Source organism: Miniopterus schreibersii (genome assembly GCF_964146895.1).
Source record: "Miniopterus schreibersii genome assembly, chromosome: 15".
NCBI classification, from domain to species: domain Eukaryota; kingdom Metazoa; phylum Chordata; class Mammalia; order Chiroptera; family Miniopteridae; genus Miniopterus; species Miniopterus schreibersii.
This window is the reverse complement of record NC_138115.1, coordinates 4,326,071-4,344,064: the sequence shown is the minus strand read 5'-3', so window position 1 is coordinate 4,344,064 and position 17,994 is coordinate 4,326,071. Positions and strand designations below refer to the sequence as shown.

At 37.8% G+C, this 17,994-nt stretch overlaps 1 protein-coding gene across 1 annotated transcript in view; it reads right to left on the bottom strand.

Annotated features, from left to right (window-relative positions):
* TMF1 (TATA element modulatory factor 1) overlaps window positions 1–17,994 on the bottom strand; it is a 33,931-nt gene extending 15,937 nt beyond the window's left edge. The window contains exons 1-8 of the mRNA XM_081160674.1: window positions 17,645–17,994; window positions 14,102–15,312; window positions 12,351–12,454; window positions 11,350–11,476; window positions 9,064–9,169; window positions 840–982; window positions 446–612; window positions 1–157 (exon numbers count right to left, since the gene is read on the bottom strand). Of these exons, the coding sequence (XP_081016800.1) occupies window positions 1–157; window positions 446–612; window positions 840–982; window positions 9,064–9,169; window positions 11,350–11,476; window positions 12,351–12,454; window positions 14,102–15,312; window positions 17,645–17,786 (2,157 nt within the window). The 5' untranslated portion in view covers window positions 17,787–17,994. The remainder of the gene's footprint in view (window positions 158–445; window positions 613–839; window positions 983–9,063; window positions 9,170–11,349; window positions 11,477–12,350; window positions 12,455–14,101; window positions 15,313–17,644) is intronic.

Below are 17,994 nucleotides of genomic sequence, written 5' to 3'. Positions count from 1 at the left end.
CTGAATGGCTAATGCTTCTTGCTGCTGACGGGCTTCTTCTTGGACCTTCTCTAGTGCTACAGAAAGTTCTTCTTTAGCTTTCATTTCATGACTCAGAGCAGCTTCCTGTGCCTCACTATCCTTCGCAGCATTGGCTTTGTGGAGATCAGTCAGTTCTCTTAAAAAAAGTTAGACTGATAAGTTTTATTTAAAATAATATGCAGTAAATTACATGGCCAAGGTTATGAGGTTGCCATTAGATTTACAGAATGAGGGAGAGTTCACCACATAATAATGTGACTGCATTGCAGTAAGTACTTTCTCTGTTGAACCTGCTTTGAATAGTTACAAGTTCATTTACAGCTAAGTTTACATGTTGTTAGTGATCAGATAAAAGAAAAAGGATTTCTTCAACATCTGCATTTAATTTATTTGAAATGAGTTGCATATCTATTCATTTTCTTACTTGTATGCACTGTCAAGAGCAGCCTGAATACTTCGGTTCTTTTCTTCAAGTTCATCCATGTCCACTTGAAGTCGGCCAAGATCCTTTTCTTGACGTTCGACCACAGAATTTAGTTTTTTAATATTTTCTCTGTGTTGTTTCTCAACTTCCTCCTTGCCATCAAGGACCTATATTATAAAAACAAGCAAAAGTATTCTTCAATAAATAACACCAAGGTAAATAACTGTATTCCAGGAATCTCAAGTATTATAACAAAGAATAATATTAACATTCATCTACTAAATTGTTGAAAAATTCTTCCTACCCCAATAAATCATTCCAAATGTTTTATAAACCACAGTGAACTTTTCAGATGGTAATAACAATTTATATGTAGAGAATGATTAACACTCACCTGTTTCAAATGTTGCAAATCTTCTTCTAGCTCTTTAACTTTTTTCTTTAGCTTTACAATAATATTTTCATTTTCTTTGTCTTTAGCTCTTAATTTCTTAATGATGTTAGAACTTTGCAGCTGCTGTTTTGAAAGTTTTTCTCCTGGCAATGGCAAAAAAGTATAAATTCAAATAACAGTGATTCCCTAAGAATCTAAATAGAATGTTTCTCTCACCAGTGATATAAAATGGTAGAATACTTTTAAAAATCACAAAACTGGAACCACTAATGTTAAACTGATTTGGATAAGAATCAATGAATGCTAAAATTAGGAGGTGGAAGGATGGTAGGAAACAGGATATATACAGTCTTAAACAAGCACTCCACGTAGTACTTATGAGTTACAAAGGGAAAGAAGTACTTTTACAATGGAAAAATCTGGCAGTTACTACCTTACCAAACATCTAGTTTTGGCATCAACAACTGTAGTATACAGTCTGACATTAGTGTCTATGATGTGATAAAGTGGCAGATGCACAATATCACTTATAATATTTATTAGAAATTTGATCTTTATCTAATCACAAACAAAGTAACAAATTCCTGAACATGGGGCACTCTGTAGGACAGTTGGCCTGGACTCTAAATTAAAAAGTCTTCAATGTCATGAAGAAACTAGAGCTATCCTAGATTGGTGGAAGACCAAAAATGTATACATAATGGCCAAATATAATGCACAAACTTTGACTGGATCTTGGAGGAGGGCAAATGACCAGCTATAAAGGTCATTTTTAGAGACAATTGGGATAAATGATGAAATGTATGCTGGGATACACTTCTGAATTAAGGCTGATTTTCTTATGTGTGATTATGATGTACTTGCGAAAGAAAATTACTTGCCCTTGGGAGATACAGACTGAAGAATTTAGGAGTGCACTACAGATTCAATGCAATACTATCAAATTTCCAAGGGCATATTTCACAAAAAATAAAAATTAAAAAAAAAAATCCTAAAATTCACCTGAAACCACAGAAGACCTCAAATAGCAAAAGCAATCCTGAGCAAGTGCAAAAGCAATCCTGAGCAAGTACAAAATCAGAGGTATCACATTTCATAATTTCAAAACATACTATAAAGTTTTAGTAATCAAAACAATATGGTATGGGCATAAAAACAGACATACAGACCAACTGAACAGAATAGAGAGCTTAGAAATAAATACACACATTTACAGCCAACTGATCTTCAACAAGGATGTCAAGAACACACAATGGGGAAAGGACAGTCTCATTAATAAATGGTACTGGAAAATTGTATTTCCATACACAGAAGAATGAAATTGGTCCTTATCATATACCAAATATAAAAATAAACTGAAATAGATTAAAGCCTTAAATGATAAAACCTGAAACTGTGAAACTACTAGAAGAAAACACAGGAAAAAAGCTTTTTGAAATTGATCTTGGCAATGATTTTTTTGGATATGATACTAAAAGAACAGACTACAAAAACAATAATAGACAAGTGTGATTGCATCAAACTAAATAATGCACAGCAAAGAAAACAATCAACAGAGTGAAGAGACAATCTACATATTAAAATATTTGTCCTTTTGCATCTGGCTTCTTTCACTTAGCACATTTTCAAGATTCATCCATGTTGTAGAATGTATCAAAATGTCATCTTTCTTTGGCTCAGTAATATTCCATTGTATGGATATGCCACTTTTGGTTTATTCATTCATCTGTTACTGAACATGAAAGGTTGTTTCCACCTCTTGGTTATTATGCATAAGGTATGAGTGAACATTGGTGTATAAATACCTGACTAGGGACAGTTGCTTTGGGTATATACTTAGGAGTACCATTGCTGAATCATATGGCAATTGTATTTTTAGCTTTTTAAGAACCTCCAAACCTTTCCATAGTGGTTCACCATTTTATATGTACACCAGTAATGTTATGAGGTTTCCAATTTTTCGATATCTTCACCAGTATTTGTTATTTTCTGGGTCTAAAAAAAATTTTTCTTATTGAACTTGTTGGAATAACATTGGTTAATAAAATTATATAGGTTTCAGGTGTACAATTCTATAATACATCATCTGTATATTGTATTGTATGTTCACTGCCCCAAATTAAGTCTCCTTCCATCACCATTTATCTTTTCTTCACCATGTTCACGGAAACAACCAAAGTGTCCTGCAATAAAGGACTAGATAAAGAAGATGTGGTACGTGTACACAACAGAATTCTACTCAGCCACAAGAAAGTATTAAATACTACCACGCAACGACATGGATGGACCTTGAGAATATTATGCTAAATGAAATGTCAATCATAAGACGCTAAGAACCATATGATTTCACTCATATGTGGGATATAAAACTGAAACTCGCCCGGCCGGGCGTGGCTCAGCGGTTGAGCATCAACCTAGGATCCAGGCGATCGGGGTTCGATTCCCGGTCAGGGCACGTGCCCAGGCTGTGGGCTCGATGATGTTTCTACTTTCCTCTCTCTCTCCCCTTTCCTCTCTCTGAAATCAATAAAGATATATTAAAAACAAACAAACTGAAACTCGTGGACACAAAGAGCATTGTAGTGGTTGCCAGAGAGAAGGGGGTACAGGGATGGGAGATGAAGGGGATCTTATTATATGGTGACGGGATAAGATATGACTTTGGGTGGTGGGCACACAGTGCAGTATACAGACCTTGTAACATAGAAGCCCACACCTGAAACTTGTATATTCATATTAAACATTGTCACCCCAATAAATTTAATCAGGAGCATCTGAGACAACTTCATGCATACCAAATTCAAATCATGGGGGTTACAGAAGGAGAAGAAAGGAAGCAAGGAATTGAAAACCTATTTGGAAAAAAATGACAAGAAACTTCCCCTACCTGGGGAAAGAAATAGACTTACAAGTCCAGGAAGTGCAGAGAGTTCCAAAAAAGATGAACCCAAAGAAGCCCACACCAATACACTTCATAATTAAAATGCCAGAGGTTAAAGACAAAGAATCTTAAAAGCAGCAAGGGAAAAGCAATTAGTTACCTACAAGGTAGTGCCCATAAGACTGTCAGCTGATTTCTCAACAGAAATTTTGCAGGATAAAAGAAAGTGTCAAGAAATATTGAAAGTGATGAAAAGCAAGAACCTGCAACCAAGATTACCCAGCAAAGCTATCATTTAGAACTGAGGGTCAAATAAAGAGCTTCTCAGACAAGAAAAAGCTAAAAGAGTTCATCACCAACAAACCAGTATTACATGAAATGTTGAAGGGTCTTCCTTAAGAAGACGAGGACAAGAGGCAGAGAAACATGGAACAGATTGATGAATCTCAGATGGAAAAGGAGAGAGGGTGAGAAGAGATTAGCCAAAGAACTTATATGCACATACGCATTACCCAAGGACACAGGCAATAGGGTGGTGAAGGCCTGGTGTGGGGTGGGATCTGGGTGGAGGGGGACCATATACTCTCAACAACAAACAATAAATTGAAAAAAAAGAATGGTTATAAAATTGCTCTATTTTCTCTATAAAGTTCATTAAGCAAAAGGAAACATAAGTCCAGCCATGACTAAATTCCTAAATTCCAAAATAATGGCATTAGATGTTAATATTTTTAGTAAATTTTTAAAATAATAAAACCATGCACTTAGCCTTCCCCTCAGTCTCTAATGTTGTAGCACAGGGCAGTCAGTGACTTCAAGTTATTTCATCAACTCTTCCTTCATTCTTCTACTTCAGCGCTTAGATTGTTTTATCTTTGTACCTATATTTCCCTCTCCTAAAGGGCAGGCAGTGTGCTATATTTATTATTGTGTCAAACACATCTGATTCGCTGTTAAATAATAGCTTAATAAAAGAATTAGAAACAGAAGAAAAACCCAGAGTAAGTAAAAGGAAGGAAATAATAAAGATCAGAGCAGAAATAAATAACATAGAGACTAAGAAAAACAATGCAGCCCGGCCAGGTGTGACTCAGCAGTTGAGCATCGACCTAAGACCCAGGAGATCACAGTTCAATTCCCAGTCAGGGCACATGCTCGGGTTGCAGGCTCAATTCCCAGGCAGGGGCCATGCAGGAGGCAGCTGATCAATGACGACTCTCTCACCATTGATGTTTCTATCTATCTATCTCTCTCTCTCTCCCTTCCTCTCTATGAAATCAATAAAGATATATTTAAAAAGAAAAAAGAAAAATAGTACAAACATCAAGGAAACCAAGAGCTGGTTCTTTGAAAAAATAAACAAGATTGACAAACCATTAGCCAGACTTACTAAGAAACAAAGAGAGAGGACCCAAATAAGTAAAATTAGAAATGAAAGCCCGGCCGGGCGTAGCTCAGCGGTTGAGTGTCAACCTAGGATCCAGGCGATCTGGGTTCGATTCCAGGTCAGGACACATGCCCGGGTTGCAGGCTTGACCCCCAGTCGGGGACGTGCAGGAGGCAGCCAATCAATGACTCTCTCATCACTGATGTTTCTATCTCTCTCTCTCCCTCTCCTTTCCTCTCTCTGAAATCAATAAAAATATATTAAAAAAAAAAAAAAAAAAGAAATGAAAGAAGCAAAATAACAACAGACATGACAAGAATACAAAGGATTATAAGAAAATACTTTGAACATCTATATGCCAACAAACTGGACAATGTGGGCGAAATGGACAAATTCCTAGAAACATACTATCTGCCAACACTCAATAAGGAAGATGCAGAAAACTTGAATAGGCCAATGACAACTGAAGAAATTGAAGCAGTAATCAACAAACTCCCAGCAAACAAAAGCCCTGGACCATGGCTTCATAGGATAGTTTTACCAAACATTCAAAGAAGAGAAACACCCAATCCTCCTCAAACTATTCCAAAAACTCAAGAGGAGTGAAGACTTTCAAGCTCTTTTTAGGAGGCCAGCATTATCCTAATTCCAAAACCAGATAGACACTACAAAGAAAGAAAATTACAGGACAATATCCCTGATGAACATAGATGTTAAAATCCTCAACAAAACATTAGCAAATCTGATCCAGCAATACATTAAAAAGATCATACACCATGACCAAGTGGGATTTATTCCAGGGATGCAAAGATAGTTAAGTATTTGAAAATCAATAAATGTGATACATCACATAAACAAAATGAAGAATAAAAATCACATGATCATATGAATAGACGCAGGAAAAGCATTCGACAAAATCCAGCACCCATTTGTGATGAAAACTCTCAGCAAAGTGGGAATAGAGGGAACATACCTCAACGTAATAAAGGCCATATATGACAAACTACAGCCAACATCATACTCAATGGGCAAAAACTAAAAGCATTTCCCTTAAGATCAGGAACAAGGCAGGGATGTCTATTTTCACCACTCTTATTCAACATAATACTGGAAGTCTTAGCCACAGCAATCAGACAAGAAGAAATAAAAGGCATCCAAACTGGAAAAGAGGAAGAAAAACTGTCATTATTTGCAGATGATATGATATTGTACATAGAAAACTCTAAAAACGCCACCAAAAAATTACTAGATTTTATAAATAAATTTGGCAAAGTAGCAGGATACAAAATTAACATCTGGAAATTGATGGCACTTTTATATACCAATGATGAACCCTCAGAAAGACAAACTAAAGAAACAATCCCATTTACCATTCAACAACAACAACAAAATTAGATACCTGAGAATAAACTCAATCAAGGAGGTAAAAGATCTGTACTCAGAAAACTACTGGACAGTAAAAAAGGAAATAGAAGACACAAGAAGGTAGAAGCATATACCATGTTCATGGATTTCAAGAATTAACATCATTAAAACGTCCATACTATTCAGAGCACTCTACGGAATCATCACAATCTCTATTAAAATACCAACAGCGTATTTCACAAATCTATAACAAGTATTCCAAAAATTTATACAGAACCAAAAAAGAGCCCAAATAGCCACAGCAATCTTGAGAAAGACCAAAGTTGGAAGGATCACAATACCAGATATCAAACTGTACTACAAAGCCATTGTAATCAAAACAGTCTGGTGCTGCCACAATGGAAAAGATGCCAGAAATTGACCCACGCTAATATGGCCAATTAATATTTGACAAAGGAGGTAAGAGCACAAAATGGAGTAAAGTAGTCTCTTCAATAAATGGTGCTGGGAAAACTGGACAGGTACATGCAAAAAAATGAAAACTAGACCACCAACGTACACCATACACAAAAATAAACTCAACATAGATAAAAGACTTAAATGTAAGTCATGAAACCACAAAAATCCTAGAAGGAAACATAGGGAGTAAAATCTCAGACATCTCACATAGCAGTATTTTCACCAATACATTCCTAGGGTAAGGAAAACAAAGGAAAAAATTAGCAAATGGGACTACATCAAACTAAAAAGCTTCTACACAACAAAAGAAACCATCAACAAAATGAAAAGGGATCCCACTGTATGGGAGAACATATTCACCAATGATACATCTGATAAGGGCCAATTCTAAAAATATATAAAGAACTCCTGGTTCCTCAACACCAGGAAGACAGACAATCCAATTAAAAAAATGCACAAAGGCCTGGCTGGTGTGGCTCAGTGGCTGAGCACTGACCTATGATCCAGGAGATCAAGGTTCGATTCCCGGTCAGGGCACATGCCCAGGTTGCAGGCTCAATCACCAGTAGGGGGCGTGCAGGAGGCAGTCAATCAATGACACCCTCTCTCGTCACTGATATTTCTATTTCTCTATTCCTGTCCTTTCCTCTCTCTGAAATTAATAAAAATATAGGAAAAAAAAAAGTAGGCAAAGGACCTAAATAGACACTTCCGAAAGAGGACATACAGATGGCTAACAGACAATGAAAAGATGCCCAATGTCACTAATCATCAGAGAAATACAAATTAAAACCACAATGAGGTATGACCTCACACCTGTCAGAATGGCTCCATCAACAAATCAACAAAGGACAAGTCTGGAGAGGATGTGGAGAAAGCGGAACCCTGGCACACTGCGCTGGGAATGCAGACTGTACAGCAACTATGGGAAACAGTGTGGAGTTTCCTCAAAAAATTAAAAATGGATCTGACTTTTGATCCAGCAATCCCACTTCTAGGAATATACCCTAAGAAACCCAAAACGCCAATCAGAAAGAATATATGTACCCCTATGTCATAGCAGCACAATTTACAATAGCTAAGATCTGGAAATAGCCCAAGTGCCTTTCAATAGACGAGCAGATAAAAAAGCTGTGGTACATTTACACCATGGAATACTATGCAGCTGTAAAAACGCTTTTACCCTTTTGACAGCATGGATGGACCGGGAGACTATTATGTTAAGTGAAATAAGCCAGTTAGAGAAAGACAAATATTACATGATCTCCCTTATAACTGGAATCTAAAGAACAAAATAAACTGATGAACAAAGTATGTCCAGAGTATGGATACGTGGAACAGACTGGGAGATATTAGTTGGGGGGAGGGGGGAAAGGGAGGCAGGGTTCAGGAAGAGATTAATCAAAGAATATACATGCACATATGCATAACCCATGGACACAGACAATAGCATAGGGAAGGCCTGGGGCGGGAAAGCGTTTGGGCAAAAAGTGAGAAAATGGAAGACATCTGTAATACTGTCAACAATAAAATAAAATTTAAGAAAAAAAGAAAAATTCACTTAAACACCTTTTCCAAAACTACTATCTTTCATATGATTTTACATAAAGAAATTAATTCAGTGACCATTTGTAATTATCTCATGAGGATGTTTAATTTCTATAACCCCATTAATTATAAATATTTTCATAGAGTGCTTAATAACTGAAAAATTAAAATGTGAATATAATGAAAAATTCACCAGAAAATGCCAAAACAATACAATAATACCATATAGTTCTAAGCTAGAGATTTAGGTACTATATGAACTCCAGAATTATAACCTTCAAATACCTTGGTTTAAATGACAAGCTGCAAAACCTTTACAAGCTTGATTCAGGAAGCACAAATTTCTACCTATTTTTCAGGGAGTTATTTTTTTTCGCTCTCTAGGAACAAAAAGCTACATATGTGTCTCTCTGCCTCAATACATCTTGCTACCCATTCTTCCATAAATTATCACTTAACATTTCTGAGATTTAAGTTCAAACCTTCCTTGCTTCCAATATTTTTTATTAGGATGCAGCAGCTAGTTATGTGGCAAGTATTTTTCCTGTCTTTACAATATTTTTCATAATCAACTAAATACGCACCTTCTTCCATTAACCCTCGTATCTGCTCATCTTTGTCTTTCAAGAGGTCTGAAGTTTCACTACTGTTTAATCTAGTTGCAAGCTCTTCTTTTATACTTTTGATTTCCTAATTTAAAAAAAAGAAAAGAAGGTAAATACCATAAAGAATTACTTTCATTCTGGGCATATTTTTCAGTTTTTCTCCATATTCAAAAAAGTCATCAATAATCACATTCTTGATAAGAATATGTAACTTTTGTTCTGTTAAACTGAATTTATTACCTTGGTTAATTAGGACTAAAAAAAGAGCTTTGAAACTATATAGAAAACCTGAATTCAGATATAGTTAGGTTTTAATATGGAAATGAAAGTAAGTTAAATTTCAATATTCTTCTAGAGTATCTATCTACATTTTCTACCTGCAATATATTTGGAACATTTCAAACAGTACATGTCTCCATTTCTCACTGTATTTCTTTTCCTTATTAAAACTCACTCACATGAGTATATAAAGTCTGATCTACTTTGATAAACCAGAGATTCATCAGAAACACGTCAAGATAGTCTGGCTTCTAAAGCTTCAAGGGATATGTTCAATGATGTGAAAAGTCTTCTCTAATTTAAAATGTGGTTTTATGAGATGCTCTGAAATTAAACAATAGCTAAAAACAACTAGCATTTATTAAGTATATAGAACATACTTTGTATCCATTATCATTTAATCCTGACAACAATCCTATGATGGAGGTACCTGCATTATTAAGCTACACAAATAAGAAAACTAAGACTCAGAAAGACTGAGTAAACTTTGAAGGTGAGAGCCTATTAAAAGAGTAGAGCTATGACTTGAAACCAGGTCTGTGGAACCCCAAAGCCCATGCTCTGAACCAACCACAACACTGCTATCCATTTCCATTTCCACTTCCAACTGTCGAAATTTGATTCATACATCAGGGTCCAGTAAGAATGTCATGTCTTACATGAAACCTTCCTCAATTACCCTGGTCAGAATTCATCCTCTGTGATACCCTTCCAAACTGCTTACTCATCTCTGCAACTCATTTCATTCTGCCTAGCACTTTATAGTTGCTGACATTGTCTTCCATCACTAGAAAAGCAAATTCGTCATTTTAGGTAATTCAATTTACCTTTGAATGTCCTATGCCTCTTAAGCAGGGGGTTCATACACAGCAATACACATAAAAATGTGTCAAAATTTAGGGCCTAAGTTTTTTCCACTACAGTTAATGGTTTGGGTCTATTTTAGATCTACAATTCAATGGGCACTACAGGAAACAAACATTACTTAAAACCTAATTTCTTGATTAAACTGGTCCAGGTGAAACACAGTGGGGACAAAAAGAGATAAGTTGGTTAGGTAATCTCAGGTTATTATTAGTGTCTGAAATGAACTAGCTAGTTAAAGCAACCAAGCAAATGGAGGTACATGACATATTTCTTTTCTGTAAGAGTATACACAGAAAAATTATAAATATTAACAGTAACAGTAGTCAAGAAGGGGGAAAGCAACCTGAGAATGGCAAATGCTGAGAAATGTTGGGATACAACCTTAGTTGGTTACCAGTTTCTGAAATAACCAACTGTTCCAAATGGTAAGACTCAGAACAATGGTCCTCAACTAGGAGTGATTTTGCTCCAAGGGGAACATTTGGCAAAGTCTGGCAACATTTTCAATTAGCACAACTGAGAGGAAGGGGGGACTGTGGTAGGGAAGGGTGATACTGTCATCTTGTAGGTAGGGGGCTGGGATGCTGGTGAACACCCTACAACGCACAGGGTCCCATAAAACATAAAATTATGCAGCCCAAAATGTCAATAGTGCTGAGGTTGAGAAATCCTACATTAGAATAAATAAATGTTATGCCTCCCAAGAGTCACTAATTTATTTTAAAATTACTTTGACTTGAAGAAGTATATACATTTGAAGTGATAAAAAAATAACAAGAGTAATGATAAATTTTATTTACAGAGTGCCACTTAGACTTGTGTTATTTACTTTGATGAAATTATCATTTACACAAATTATTCTAGTGATCCTTGCTATATATCTTTCAAGGACTTATACATAAATTACACAAACAAGTATTTGCTTAGAATGTTTTATAGTATCAAAACCTGTAATTCTAAAGGCACTGAAAAATTTACAAATTAAGTGCTAATATTCTTATAGTATCCTTTTACTCTTACCTCTCTTTTTTCCAATGCCAAACAAAATACTATAAAGGCACTGCTCAAAAATGTACATCTCTATAGAGCTTCCTTAACATAATTTTAAACTTCCGTTACCTTTTTAGCAGCATCTCTCTCTTTGCAGGCTAGCTGGACTTTCTTTTCTGCTTCTGCAATCCTTTGAGTAAACTCATCTTTCAAGGAAGAAATGCTGCTGCTTTCTTCTTTCACTCTGAACATTTCACTAAATTTAAAATAATACTGAGACTGAGGAACTTGTTTAAATATTCCGAAGGTAACGAAATGAGTTCATTTTGCAAAAGCAAAACAACATTGTGTTCAACACATACCATAATAAAATAGATTAGTTTTAGGTTTGATAACTTTTCAGAGAAAAATTACCTGCTTAATTTATTTTAAAACACCTGAAAGAAAACCCATTATTAATTGAAAATGTCAACAATGTTTGATATGTAAAAATACGATAAAAGTAAATGAAATTTTTCATTTTGAATCTTGTGTCGCATTTTACCAATCACCTCCATAAAGCAAATCAATACTAAGTATTTTTTAAAACTATAATATCACTGTTTTCTTTAAAGCCTTGTTTCAAATCTTTAATACTAAAATATTACTAATAATAAGGGGAAAGAGGTTTTTTGTTTTTTCGCAAAATACTTCGCTTCAATGCCAAAGGTAATATGGTAAAGATAACAAGAGGAGAAAGGTAATCTTTAAGGTTAGAACTGAAATGCTATTCAAATTTCTGTAATTATAAACAAGTTAAATTATAAACTATTTTAATTTAAAAACATTCTTGCCCAGCCGGGTGTGGCTCAGCAGTTGAGCGTTGACCTAGGATCCAGTTGATCGGGGTTTGATTCCCGGGCAGGGCACATACCCGCATTGCGGACTCGATCCCCAGTCGGGGCCGTGCAGGAGGCGGCCGATCAATGACTCTCACCATTGATGTTTCTCTCTCTCCCCCTCTCCTTTCCTCTCTCTGAAATCAATAAAGATATATTTTTAAAAAAACACACAAAAAAATTCTTAAATAACAACCAAGTGCATGGGTTCTACAAAATGTGTAAAACTACTCACATTTGTAAAATACTTACTCTTTTAGATTGTCATAAGCTTCTTCTAGAAGTGCTTTTTCTTTACTGAGCGATAACAACTGAGCCTCCCTTTTGTCCAGTTTCTCATTCAGAAGTTCAACTCTCTAGATAAGAAGAATATACAAAAGCCAAACATTTAACATGCAGTGATGAGCTGAAAAGGTAACTAACCACTATAATCAATGAAACAGCATTATCTCATAAAAAGAATTAAAACAACATTGAGAAAATGAAGACAGCACAAGAACTCATACGCAGCTGGTAGGAGAGTATAAGTCAGTACAGGCACACAGCAGGTGGGAGTATACATGAGTAAACCACTTTGAAAAACAATCGGGCAGTATCTAACTGAAGATCTACATACCTGTGCTGCAGAAAATTCTATTTTCAGGTCTACCTTAGAGGAGAAACCTGTTGTGTTATACAAAAACACTTACAGCAGTTGGAAAGAGTGGGCATATCTCACCAAAGCAGCAGAAAGATAGATGTAATAAATAGATAAAGTTCTGTATCTTAGCTGGGCAGTGGGTTTACAAGTGTATGTTTTCCATGTTATTCTTTAATCCAAACGTGTAACATATAATTTTTTAAATATGATACATTGCACTTAAAACGTAACTTTAGAAAATCCATAGGCATGCAATTTAAAATCTCCAGGATATACTGGAATCAATGGTTAGAATATCTTATTCCTTAGGTCCTACTGAAGCAATGACAAACCTGTATGTGAAGGGGGAGGACTGGTGCCTTTTGTACTAAAAAATAGTAGTAAGTGTTACTTGATTTAGGTCTAAGTTAATTAATCACTTGCCTTTTGAAAATAGTTCAGAAATGTCTTATTGATAATAAATAGTATGTTTCTAGGAATTCAAACTGCTAGTAAAGCTACAGTCTGGCATTTTGTGGATTATATTAAACCCAGGTAAGAGAGTCTGGCACTTTTTTTACATTAAATAATTCATTTCATGGCATTTACAGGACATTTCTTCAAAACATCCTATATCTCAAAGGAGTCTATTAAAGATGCCAGATCCAACTCAATTTCTGTATCTAAAAATCATAGGGAAGACCAAAACTGTGACTTGTTGTTAAAGAATTTACAGCACTTTCCTTTTATCCGCATTAGGTAGAAGCAATCTGACATTCCTAAACAATGCCTTTGTTCTTTGGACATGTCCCCTTCTTATTCACATATGATAGCTATTTATAGGAAGTATCAGAAATAACATAAAAGAGAAAAAAACAAATTGAAGCAATTAACAACAGAATACATCAAAAATTAACCTAAAAATAATTTTTTTCATTTAAGATTTCCTACAAATGTGACCATGCAGAAAATGCTTTGGTGTAAGAAACACTATATAGTATTTAGATTTTCTTTAGAACCTCTGTCTGCAAAGGAGTTGAAGATATGCTAATATACGAAGTCAGTCCTTTGCAAACTGCGAAATTAATGAGCACAGTGTAAGAGAATTCTAAGGCAATAAGGCCTCGACGCAAAGGCATGCGATGAAAACATTTTTATGCTTAGTTAAACTGAGACATCAACTAATACTACCATGGTTGCCGGGGAGAGGTTTCAAATAATTTATGAATAATTCTTCAATTTTAAGGTCCTTAATGCCACATTTAAATGACAAAATGCCTGTTTTTTAAACCAGTACAAATCATTATGCATCACTATTAAAAAGAAACACACGATTTAACCTCTGGAAAGCGTATCCAAAAATCCCCTTCCCCTTTCTAGTTACCTTGCAGATATCTTCCTTCTCAGAAAGCGCTTCAGGCTGGCGCTCTGCAGCCTCGCACTGCTCAGTCACCTTGTCTGAGACACTGTGTCCGTCATTTATGGGTGTAGAAGAAACCAAGGTGTCGGGCTGCTCACAGCTCACAGGCGTTGCACTCCGTCCACTTTCTTCCATTTCCGTTTCCTCAGTGGGTGCAATTAATGTTTCATTTACTCCCTCCTCAGACTTTCCTTCAACAGGCTCAGCTGCCTCGGCCTTTGGGGTTGAAGAACTAACTAGAACAGGGGCTAAAGCATAGCCCTTGCCTGACAACTCATCGTCTGAATTGATTTCACTTACACTTCGACTATCTAACGACTGCACACTAAACGAATCTATTCTTTCAAAAGCATCAGATGAGCAGCAACTCTCAGTGAGTTTTGGGAAATCATCTAGACGGCTATATTCAGGACAAGCAGATGCTGAGAGAAGCTGAAAAGATGTCTGCATCAAGTGAAGACTTGATTTTGAATCTGTAGTCTCTTGTCTTGAACTTGCTGAGCTCTCACTTATTACACTTTCATGATCTAGAACTTCAATATCACTGGTGGTAGAGGTACCTGATGAGAAGGTACTGACAGGAGGAGAAGGCGTGTCGCTCTGCCTGTCTTCGTGCTTTTGTTCCTTTGCTTCCGAAGCCATGTCCTTCGTTTCTGCTGTGAGAGACGGCGCAGACATATTAGACACGCGTTCCCTAGTTGTTTTCACATTAATTACACTCTCAGATACTTTCAAACCTGTGGTTGACACCTTCGTCTCAGATTCCTTATTAACAATTCCTCCATGCTCGTCTTCAGTTGTAGGTGACAGAGTATCTACTGCCATTGTTTCCCCTGAGGATACGCAGGGAGAAGGGTCTTTTACTTTTGACTCAGCTGTTTCAGGTGTTCGTGACTGTCCAGTGTGCACAGCTTCCTGTAAGGTGCTTTTCACTTCTTCTTCTGGTCTCTGTGATTTAACTGGCGGTTTTGATACCACTGGACTCTTCTGAATGGTCTGGACATCCGCTGGAGAGAGAAAGGCACTGAAGAAATTTTCAGCTTCATCTACCACTGTTCTCCGAACTGGCTTTGTAATTGCTTTAGGAGAAGCCACTGGCCGGCTCTGAGGTTCAGCGTTTGATTTCATCCCCCAGGGTGAAGTATCCCATCCTCCACTGGCTGGGGGACTTACTCCTTTGACAAGAAATACATATACACATTTAAATATAAAAATTATATGTCACACTAATACTACAATCATTATCATAAGTCAATATAAGTATGTTGAAAAAAGAAAATCTATGGACTATAATCTATAACTTGTCCCTGTTAAAATCCTTCTTTCCTATATAATTAATTAGTTAGCAGGTCAACTTTGGGCCTTAAAGAGGAACACTGGTGTGCATCTGTCCAAGAGAAACTAGGAACAAAGATATAAGACTGGACTAGGCCGGGACTACCAGAAGCAAGTGTGTTATTCCTCCCACAATAAATTAAGAAAGTAATGGTATGTTCTAAAACCCATGCTAAGTCCAAGATACATATGACGCATCTCATAATATCTAGCAGTATCTTCACTTATGGGCCAAGCGCAGTCATGGCAAACTGATCTTACTTTCTACTCAGTTCGCTTCGTATTAACTTTATTCTTGTAATATTAAGAATAAAACACAGTTATGAGCTAGACAAGAGGACAACACCAAAATACTGGTGACAAATGTTCTTTTCCAAAGATCAGAGTAAACTGATGGGAACAGTAACTTCTAGAGGACAAATTCACTTTCAGTCACTTAATGATAAGCTCATTCTCCAAGTCCCACTTTCCAAACCCACTGCGTGAGAATGTTTGGTTCTCTTTCTATATTCTAAATTATGTCAGCAATTAGTAGAAGGCCATGTGAATTTCAGAAATGTGCATTCTTATTAGAATTATTACTTTTTTATATAGGTGGTAATTTACACTAGGATTTTTTAGAAACATTCAGGAGAAAATATCTCTGGGTAAAATTAAAAAAAAGGTAATTATATTAGTCATAGAAATGGGTGCTATTAAAAAAAAGCCACCAATGGTAAACAAAAAATGGCATATTCCCTAAAATAGTTAAGGCATTTCTTTAAAAACAAAAATTTCTGCCTTTTCTATATTCAAAAGTGGCTGAGCAGAATTATCACAAATTATGCACAATTAGAAGTTGGTGGCCAGAACACAAATACCTGAAAACTCCTACAAACTACCAAGCCCTATATTAAAGTCTACCCTTTAATATGACTTTGGGGCCTGTAGGAAACTTCAGTTTAGGGACATAGTTTATATTTGTTCAGCATATGAAAACAATGTAAAAAGGCAAACACCAAAATTTAAGATGCAAATGAACAAGCAAGATTAAATCTGCTAATTAATTTAGTTTATTAAGTAATCTTAATGAATTATTGAAGTCAAATTTGCCTCTTTGAAAATGTTTTTATACGAAGGCCAGGCTTCTCTGATGTCCACTTAAATTACTCCCTTCTGAAGACTGGTCACGTTGTAACGATGGCATGTATGTAAAATAAAACACAGGTGATCAGCAAACACAGCATTTCACTGAAACCTTAGTCTACTCTGGATAACTGATGTTTAAAAATGAATTTTATAGCCCTGGCCGGTGTGGCTCGATTGGCTGCCTGTTGTCCCTGCAACAGAAGGTTGCCAGTTCCAATCCCCCCTCCAGGCGCCTGTATGAGGCAACCAATCCATGTTTCTCTCACTGTTTCTCTCTCACATCGATGTTTCTCTCCCTCTCCCTTCCTCTCTCTCCAAAAATCAATTAAAAAATCTTTAAAAACACAATAAAAAATAGAAACGAATTATATAGCACAATGAGGTACCTATGACAAAGAAGCTGAGCAACTCCAACAAGGTCTAACATCTTGTAAAAGGTAATAGGACCATGACAGCCACGGCCAAAAAAATCTTAAAACGTAGAACCTCAAATTTAGGTCCTGACTTCTCAAAGTAAAATTACGAACAAAACTCAGGAGTTAATAACTTATTCTTTTCCACAGGTCACACACACCAAATCTGCAAATCTTGACCCCCACGACAAAAGGCTACACGATTCCTTAGACTTGGGGCCAAAAGCAACTGCAGCTCCCTGAGCACCTGGGAGACACCGACCTGTAAACGCCCCCATCCCCGGGCTCCTGGGGCTCGGAGGTGCGCGCAGCACAGCCCGCCCGCCCGCGGGGCCCGAGGGGCCGGGGTCCCGGGGCCTGGCTGCGCCTCGGCCCCGGGTGACCCACGGGCCACGGCGACCCGACTCCCTGAAGCGCCCGCTGGACGGGGGAGCCCGTGCGCGCCCCGCGACGCCGCGGGACCTGGCCTCGAACAGTCCGAGGCCTCGCAGCTCGTTCCGGGAGGGCTGTGGTCCGCACCCCGCCACCCGCAGCCGGCGGACTGCCCCCAAGGCCACAGGCGAGGACCGCGGGCCGGTTCCCGCGGAGCGCGGCGGCGCCCAGGCCACCGCCCCAGCCCCGCCGTGCCCACCTGGCTCTGCGTACGGGGCGGCCTCGGCCCAGGCGCCCGGCTCCTCCTCCTGGATGTCCAGGACCCTGTCGATGGACTTCTGGGCCTGGGACAGGGCCTGCTTGGCAAAGCTGGAGAGCTGGGACGCGTTGAACCAGCTCATCCTCGCTCCGCGGCCCGCGGCGGCGGCGGCACCGGCGGGAAGGCCGAGGGCCAGGTCCACAGGCGCAGGCCCGGGGCGGGGGGGGACCGGCCTCCCCGCTTCTGCGCTCGGCGGGCGCTGTCAGCGGGCCCTCATGACCCCACGTCTCCCCCGAGCCGGGAGGTTACCCTCAGTCCTGCCCACCGCAGACAGGGCGAACTGCGCATGC